At 33.0% G+C, this 8999-nt stretch overlaps 2 protein-coding genes and 1 long non-coding RNA gene across 3 annotated transcripts in view; all 3 read left to right on the forward strand.

Moving 5' to 3' along the window:
- Positions 1–3474, forward strand: part of LOC105327937 (alsin) — a 76245-nt gene extending 72771 nt beyond the window's left edge. The window contains exons 34-35 of the mRNA XM_066077532.1: positions 1192–1374; positions 3121–3474. Coding sequence (XP_065933604.1) covers positions 1192–1374; positions 3121–3168 — 231 coding nt within the window. The 3' untranslated portion in view covers positions 3169–3474. The remainder of the gene's footprint in view (positions 1–1191; positions 1375–3120) is intronic.
- LOC136273213 (uncharacterized) lies at positions 61–853 on the forward strand. Its single transcript, XR_010711431.1, has 4 exons — positions 61–98; positions 377–419; positions 526–587; positions 840–853. It is a non-coding gene; the product is annotated as an uncharacterized lncRNA (long non-coding RNA).
- Positions 3475–6211: 2737 nt separating the features above from the next.
- Positions 6212–8629, forward strand: LOC136273211 (uncharacterized). Its single transcript, XM_066077536.1, has 2 exons — positions 6212–6706; positions 7695–8629. The coding sequence occupies exons 1-2, from the start codon at positions 6394–6396 to the stop codon at positions 8120–8122; spliced, it is 741 nt and encodes a 246-aa protein (XP_065933608.1). The 5' UTR covers positions 6212–6393; the 3' UTR covers positions 8123–8629.
- The last annotated feature ends 370 nt before the right edge of the window (positions 8630–8999 follow it).

The following is an 8999-nucleotide window of genomic DNA, read 5'->3' on the forward strand; positions in this document are numbered from 1 at the left end:
ACAAACAAGGAGATATAGGACTAATGGCATTTCTAGGAATTGATCAGTAAGTATAATCCTGGAGATATAGGACTAATGGCATTTCTAGGAATTGATCAGTAAGTATAATCCTGGAGATGTAGGACTAATGGCATTTCTAGGAATTGATCAGTAAGTATAATCCTGGAGATGTAGGACTAATGGCATTTCTAGGAATTGATCAGTAAGTATAATCTGCGATATATATGACTGATGGCTTATCTAGGAATTTATCAGTAACTAATAATGGCATAACAGGGAATTTCAAATGAGTTAAAACATTTACATTTCTTACTTTTCTGAAACTTAGCATATGAGTGACCAATACATGTGTTAGAATCTCATCTTTGTATTTCAGAAAGTTCTGGTTGATTGATGCAGTGTTAAAGGAAAAATCTCCAGTAGATACCCTGTTCCTGTACTTCACTGTTGATAAATGTTGTGTCTCTGCCATGACAGTTGTTTGATGCACGCTATGTTCACGTACTAGCTTTGTCTATGTTGTAGAGTCTGTCAGCCTTGAGAAACCAGAACTATTGTTCTGCCATAGAGACACTGCAACACATAAGGTTGGTAGAAACAATTTAATCATTATTATTTACTGGTATATCAATGAACTTCAAGACAATAACACAATCTTTTCTAGCTCACCTGAACCAAAGGTTCAAGAATTCTTTTCTTAACACGTGTTTTCCCTCATCCATCCACCCCTTAAATCATTTTTAACATATGATTGGAACAGTTCTTCATTAAAACTTGGGAGACATCCTTGTTAATAATATATATTTACTTAATTTCTGTATTTTTCTTTTTCATCACAGCCTTTAGTCCGAAAGAAAAATTAGAAGTCATTCAGAAAACATTTTCAGAAATAACAAAGGTAATCTAACAGTATTTTTGCTCTCACAGAGTTTTTAAGAGGCTCTATACCAGAAGTTTTTTTTTTGCTCTGAAAATAAATTACTTTTAGTTGGACAAGCACCAACTGTCCAGGATTTCCATTTTAAACGTATCCGTAATCGAAATAGGAAACAAGACATTGAACTGCATTGGCTGACCTGTCATCATCAAATTCAAAATTCAAAACTGAGGATTTTGCAAATTTCACAAAAGTTTATGCCTTATATAAATATCAAAATATAAATGATGAACAAATCTTGTTTACTTTGACAGACAGTTGAGGAGAGTATGGGAGACGTACAGGTTTGGTGCATGGATGATCTATTCCCTATCTTCCATTACGTCGTCATCAGAGCACAGATACGCCACCTAGGGGCAGATATTCACCTCATCCAGGACTTAATGGAGCCCCATTTAGAAAAGGGAGAGTTAGGCATCATGTTTACAACACTGCATGTAAGTTAAAAATAGAGAACATTCACCATGTTTACAACACTGCATGTAAGTAAAAAAAATAGAGAACTTTCATCATGTTTACAACACTGCATGTTAGTTAGAAAATAGAGAAACTTTCGTCATGTTTGTAACACTCCATGTAAGTAAGAAAATAGAGAACTTTCATCATGTTTACAACACTGCATGTAAGTAAGAAAATAGAGAACTTTCACCATGTTTACAACACTGCATGTTAGTAAGAAAATAGAGAACTTTCACCATGTTTGTAACACTGCATGTAAGTTAGAAACTAGAGAGAACTTTCACTATGTTTGCAACACTGCATTTAAGTAAAGAAAATAGAGAACTTTCATCATGTTTACAACACTGCATGTAAGTAAGAAAATAGAGAACTTTCACCATGTTTACAACACTGCATGTTATAAGAAAAAAGATAACTTTCAACATGTTTGCTACACTGCATGTAAGTAAGAAAATAGAGAGAACTTTCATCATGTTTACAACACTGCATGTAAGTTAGAAAATAGAGAACTTTCATCATGTTTACAACACTGCATGTAAGTTAGAAATTAGAGAAACTTTCATCATGTTTGCAACACTCCATGTAAGTAAGAAAATAGAGAACCTTCACCATGTTTACAACACTGCATGTAAGTGAGAAAAAAGAACTTTCACCATGTTTACAACACTGCATGTAAGTAAGAAAATAGAGAACTTTCACCATGTGTACAACACTGCATGTTAGTAAGAAAATAGAGAACTTTCACCATGTTTACAACACTGCATGTAAGTAAGAAAATAGAGACCTTTCACCGTGTTTGTAACACTGCAATTGAGTTATAGTCTCTCCCAATGTATTGCTTCCATCACTTTTTGATGATTTTTAATAAAAAAAACCACCCATACCTGTGAAAGAAATGCAGTTGAAATTGATGAAAGGGAAGCTATCCAATATATTTTTATTGACAAATAAACGAAAACAAATTTCTTACGGAGATTTATAATTGGAAATGTTTACATCTTTTTTCCATCTGGAACTCACTCGGAATACCTCAATGGTATCATCCGGGTTTCATTATAGCTGATTCAATGCAAAACCCCCGTAGACTTTCTATTTTGGGATGTGTATTGAAACCTGAAGGGGTAGAGGGGGCGTTTCAAAACAGATAATCTGGACATTTTTTCATATAAGTGGATGAACATAATTTGAGCACAAAGGTATTTATTGTTAAAATATCAAGCGAAAAGTGGTGGAAGAAAAAACTTGGGACAGAGTATAGAAATGGAGAACTTTGCACCACATGTGAATTGGAAGATAAAGTAATTTGCATTTGCATGTAAGTTACAAAATGGAAAATCTTGTTTACAAAATTACGGTTAAAGTCAAAGTTAAACCCAACATAATTTGCCAAACAAAATTTTAATATAAATCATAAAACATGTCTGCATATTTCAAAATCTTATTTCTGCTTGTTACGTGCTGTTTGGTCAACCAAAGTATAGTAATATTCCGTAAATGTTCTTGCATATGTTTCATTTTACTGAATAGTAGAAAATTGAATTTATATCATGATAACATTTTATCTAATAATAAAATAATGTTATATACCGTGGCAAGAATTTAATTTGTAAAAGATATATAGTCTGAGATTAAATGGTGGTACACAAGAAACTCTGTATTTATTTCCTGACAAGTATAAAAGATACATTGTTAATAATCCTTATATTGTTGATCTCTTTATCTAGGCCTGTTATTTTCAAATCCAAAATGAGAAGATACCCAGTCACGGTTGATGGCCGTCGTTGGGTCAAAGTCTCCGGGAAATCCGCCTCCCCCCCTGATTCTGGACATTCTCTTCAACCAACGCATGTCCTGGTGCGGTTCATCATGGTTGATGGCCGCCGCTCGGTCAAAGTCTCCGGGAAATCTTGACATTCCTTTCAATCAAAGCATAACCTGGTGCCGTTCAGTGCTTTCTGTTAACATATCATTTATTTTTGTGTTTTGTTATTTTTTCCTTTTTGTTTTTTTTGGTATTTTTGTATAGATTATGTCTTTGATTTTTAATATGGATGATAATAAATATATTCCGAGCTTTCTTCACTGTGTTGACTCTGAATTATGTGAGGGTTCACGGTACATGTATTAAGATTACATACCATGATAAATAGTCTTATATCTTGATACATATACTTTCAAAGTCCAGCCTGTTAGAAGAGATTGGTATTTTTTTTCACTAGAATTTGATTAATTTTATTTTATTTTATCACATTTTATATTACATATTCTGTTCATTTGAACATGTTTGGTAATGTACAGAAGAGTTACCGGGGATTATAGCATGTATATCACTATTATAAATAATCATGTAGTACACCCACTCACCCTCCTCATAATATTTGCCTTCTTAGCCGTGAGATTTTAAAAGCAATGATATGGTATGCATAATAACATAATAAAGTAAATTATCAGATCTATCAGGTATACAGATTCAAGCTAGTGAGATTCTAGCAGTTTGGTAAATTTAAAAAAAAACAACTTTGATGTATTGATATGTGATTTTAGGTAATCATAGTTTTGATTCAGATCATTCTTCATAAATTTAAGCATAAAGAACACAGTAAATCAAGGTAAATATGTTTGTGTTTGTGTAACGTTATGCATGATACATTATGCAAACAGTCAATATTTGTTGAGTTTTTGCCTATCTCTTGGTAATAACTATTAGATATTGAAAATATTGACACTTGAAGCAGAAATATTGTTTCTGAATTTATTGAACTAAGGAGTAATTATGAATATTTTATCATTTTTGTGATTACAATTACGTAAAAATCAATCAAATCTGTGATAAAATGAAGATGACAGAATTTGAGACTCCAAGTTAACCGTTATTTTGATAAATAGGGCTGACTTTTTAACATATTATTGCGCTACGCTTGTTAGACAATTAACCCGTGAGAGCAAAAATTTGAATTATTTTATTAAACCAAAGTCAAAAGAATCGGGCATAAATTCCGAAACTCAGATTGTCTTCCCCCTACACATTTTTCATAAATGCTAAAATGTGAATACATGTACATGTATATCTATATAAATATATTGATAGTCTACTATATTTGTACAAAATACGAATTTTCAATGTAAAAATTAAGCTTTTTGTGTCTTTGTGAAAACACTACGAATGATATGGTATGCATAATAACATTATAAAGAAAATTATCAGATCTATCAAGTATACAGATTCAAGCTAGTGAGATTCTAGCAGTTTGGTAAATCTTTAAAAAAAAAAACAACTTTGATGTATTGATATGGGATTTTAGGTAATCATAGTTTTGATTCATATCATTCTTCATAGATTTAAGCATAAACAACACAGTAAATCAAGGTAAATATGTTTTGTTACGTTGGGCATGATACATTATGCAAACAGTCAATATTTGTTGAGTTTTTGCTTATCTCTTGGTAATAACTATTAAATATTGAAAATATTGACACTTAAAGCAGAAATATTGTTTCTGAATTTATTGAACTAAGGAGTATTTATGAATATTTTATCATTTTTGTGATTACAATTACGTAAAAATCAATCAAATCTGTGATAAAATGAAGATGAAAGAATTTGAGACTCCAAGTTATTTGGATAAATAGGGCTGACTTTTTAACATATTGCGCTATGCTTGTTAGACATTAAACCTGTGAGAGCGAATTATTGACCCGAAGTCAAAAGAATCGGGCACAAATTCCGAAACTCAGATAGTCTTTCCCTTGCATATTTTTCATAAAGGCTAGAATGTGAACGCATGTATATATATATATATATATATATATATATATATATATATATATATATATATATATATATATATATATATATATATATATATATATATATATATATACACTATTGCTGAAAATGATACAAATATAATAAATTAATAAGGAATCATAATATATTGTATAATATTATGAGTTGATAATTTCGGTCGGGACATAATCAAATCTGTCCTAAAGACGTTCGGGCTTTATTGGATTTGACCCCGCCCCGACCAAAATGAACACCTCATGATACTCATGATTCCTTATTCCTTGAATAAAACACCGCCTACATTCATTTAGAGCTTCGCCACAAGGAGATCAGTAAACTCTAAAAATGTCGACGATCATCCAATCCTCTTGGAGTATAATTGACGATATTAAACAATAGTTTAGAGATGGGATTTCAATTATTTTATAAATCAGAGTCTATCGCTTTAAACTATTTGTTTACAGGTGTTCAATATAGATTATAAACCAAAAATATGTTGACTCTTGAGGTTAGCAAACAAGAGGCCCAGAGGCCACATCGCTCACGTGAGCAACAATAGTAAGCTAAAAATATGCACATTATCGTTAACTAGTTTTTAGTGTAAAAAAATATATATCTCTAGTACAAAGCCCTAAAGGTGGCTCAATGGTCGAGGTCATTTTGGGACTGTATTGGTCTAACTCTTATAATAGCTCTATATAAAGATGCCGGTGTAGGAAAACACACACAGATTTCAATGGGATTTATCCTCACTTCATGATAGTGAATAACTAAATAAATCATACCTATAAAAGGCTTGTGAAACCGAACTCATCAGATGAACTGTTTGATTCAGAATAGTTTATGCTTGTGAAACATTAGGTTAGCTTATAGAAAACTTTAAAGACGTGAAATAAAGATGAAAGTCTTAAACAATAATTTACGGTCCGTAAACCATTATTTACAGTCTATAAATCTAATTATCGACTGTGCTAGGTGTTTTTAATGAATTTGGCTATATACCGAAAGCGTCTATTGGGTCCCTGGTTCGTTTTCTTACATATCACCGCACAATGGGCGGAGCCACGCGTGTAATAAAGCTGTCAGTATCGGTCACCTCAATTGAGACTGCTCCTTGTATAGGTACCATTCCTTAGCGAGTTTAACAGAAACACGTGACTGCTAGACAAGAAAACCGAACAGAAACAGATTTTCAAACGACCACACAAAAATGGAAGCTCTGATGAGACAAGTTTTGATTATTTGTTTATTTCAAGGAGTACAGACAAACTTAATTTTTGACCAGGGCACCTGGAAAGTGATTGACTCTATGTATGACGTTTACACCAACTCGTCGGTTCTGTCCAGCCATCAGGACGTCACGTGTATTGAGTGCGCCGCCAGGACCCTGATGCTGGACGGAGAGGGTTACTCCTGTAACCGTGGCGACCAGATGTGTATGATCTACAGTACCTGTCACTTAAAGGACCGCCTGGTTCCCGGGGACTGGGAGCCAATGGCAGGATGGCTACATTTCTGTACAAGTATGCATCTTCATTTTCTACGGAGGCATCCCGTCATTATAAAGCAATCTTTAGAATAAAGAATGTGTATAGTAGGACCTTCAAGTGGCACAATTAGATTTTATCACAGAGTTAAAATTTCGACGTTTATGATATATGTGAGATTACTATGAATCCATATCCTGTTTCCAGTAACATTTTTTGTTTTTAACTTTTTTATTAAATTGAATAAACTTTTATGCCATATATGGATCTCATTTATATCGTCAGATATTTACATTTTCCAGTGTTTTTGTCTGTAAAACTACAATTCTGTTTTATTTTTCAATAATTTCATCATTGGCACATTGCCAAAAATGGGAGTTCAACAGCATCATGCAGTTGCTTTTCATCTCAAAAATCTGTGTCAAATGATGTACACTGTTGTGACACAAGCGGCGTTTGCATGATAGAAATAATGTAAATATATAAATATTTTTAATTGTACATATCAAGATAATTATGAAATAATATAAATATAAGTAATAAGGAATTATTTTTTACTTTTATGGGATGATCATTACAGTCGGGCACGTATTCAAATCCTTTAAAGCTGGAAAGGCTTTATGATAGATTTTATTATGACCTATTGTAATTATTAACCTGTAAAAGTCAAAGAATGATTCTAGGCCTATAATAATACTATTGATTAATTAAGTCAATACATAACAATTTGAACCATTTCAAGTTTTTGACTACTACAAAATATTTTGGTCGGCCGTAGGCCATAAACTTATTGCCTGTTTTGCTGCTACTGGAGGAAGAGATTGCTAGAGGGTAAGGCAGTTGGTTACATGTATACATCAGTTAGCTAACTATTAATTCGTCTTAGATTTATACTTTATTACTTAAGGTGCCTCGACACACTAACATATTATTTGATGGATTGATAAAGAATATTTTTTGAAATATGATTTCACAAAAAATAGACCAATAACGGCTTTTAATATTATTGTATTATTTACCGCAGAAATTAAATTAGCTCCAGGATTGACGGGGACCTGGCTTGATCTCGGAATACAACTCAGCAGGAGAAAATCGATACGCTTCCAGGTCAAGGCCACTAATGATGTCTATATTGGACTAGGTTCTGGACACAACACGGACAGTCCCGGCTACTGGGTTATATTAGGAGGGTGGAATAGGACAACATCGTGTCTGAGGGATGGATTTGTCGTCGGAAGTCAGTGTTATTCAGAGTACATCGGACCTGTATTAAGTGGCAAACAGTATAGATCGTTCTGGGTCACCTGGAATGAAGGTCATGTAAGAGTGGGGACAGGGGAAACAGTGGGTAACGGAACAATCATGGACCATGTGTTTCCTAACGTATATACCGTGCGACATGCTCTGATCAAAACATATAAGTGTAGAGGGGAGTGGGTCATTTACCTGTAAATGCACCTGCAGCCTCGTTCAGAATGCTCACCGGTAATAGTTAGTCTTTCACGTTTGTATACAGACTTTGAGGTATCATTGTCGAGGCATTTTTTAAAATTGAAACAAGTTTTTGAAGGTTTTTTTGCAAGCTTTCTCCGCCATGTTGTTGTATTTTCTGTATAAAGATTATTTCTTGTTTTAGACGATTAAAATAAACTGATCAAGTTAAAACTGTTGTCACATATCTTATAACCAAATACATGTCTATAGGAAAGTTAAAATGATTCCACGTATGTATATATATATGATACCACAAAAGTCGCGTAATTTTGGGGAAATGAACTTGTTTTGAATTCTCCTTATACCATTTTTTAAATCAAAGCAGAATATGGAGTGGACTGTGTGCATGATTTACTCATTCGCGTAAAGACAGTTGTATGCTTCTGCTGATAAAATGAAGTACAATAGAACGGATCTCGGACGATCTTTTCTATCTGTGATGAGATCTGAAGAAATCGTGTTTAACCTGAGAAATTGTTATACATTATGTATTCTGAATAAAAATGTATCTCAGCTTCCAATTTAAAAAAAAATGTTAGAGAAATCATTAAGAAATAAATAAATAAATAAATATGCTTAGCTCTGGATATGTGAGTTTGTTGTTGATTCGAGAGGCTGTAGGTTGAGACAGATCTAGACTAACTCTGAGGATTGGGATACATTGAAGAAATGTTAACTGCACATGTAATATTTTTTTCTACGGTGCTACCGACGATACATATAATAAGAACCACCACAGAAATCATTCAGTTTTTAACATATCGCTGACTTCCTAAATGTATCCAAATGTATTCAAGTAAAATCAAAGTACTGAAGTACTGACGGGAGTTGATTT

The sequence above is a fragment of the Magallana gigas genome, chromosome 2, assembly GCF_963853765.1.
Source record: "Magallana gigas chromosome 2, xbMagGiga1.1, whole genome shotgun sequence".
Lineage (NCBI taxonomy): Eukaryota > Metazoa > Mollusca > Bivalvia > Ostreida > Ostreidae > Magallana > Magallana gigas.

Excerpts from the sequence above, each read along its gene's own strand:
- LOC136273211 (XM_066077536.1), top strand. The coding sequence starts at position 6,394 with ATGGAAGCTCTGATGAGACAAGTTTTGATTATTTGTTTATTTCAAGGA. Across the intron at positions 6,707-7,694 it reads ATGGCTACATTTCTGTACAA|AAATTAAATTAGCTCCAGGA; the intron begins GTATGCATCTTC and ends TATTTACCGCAG.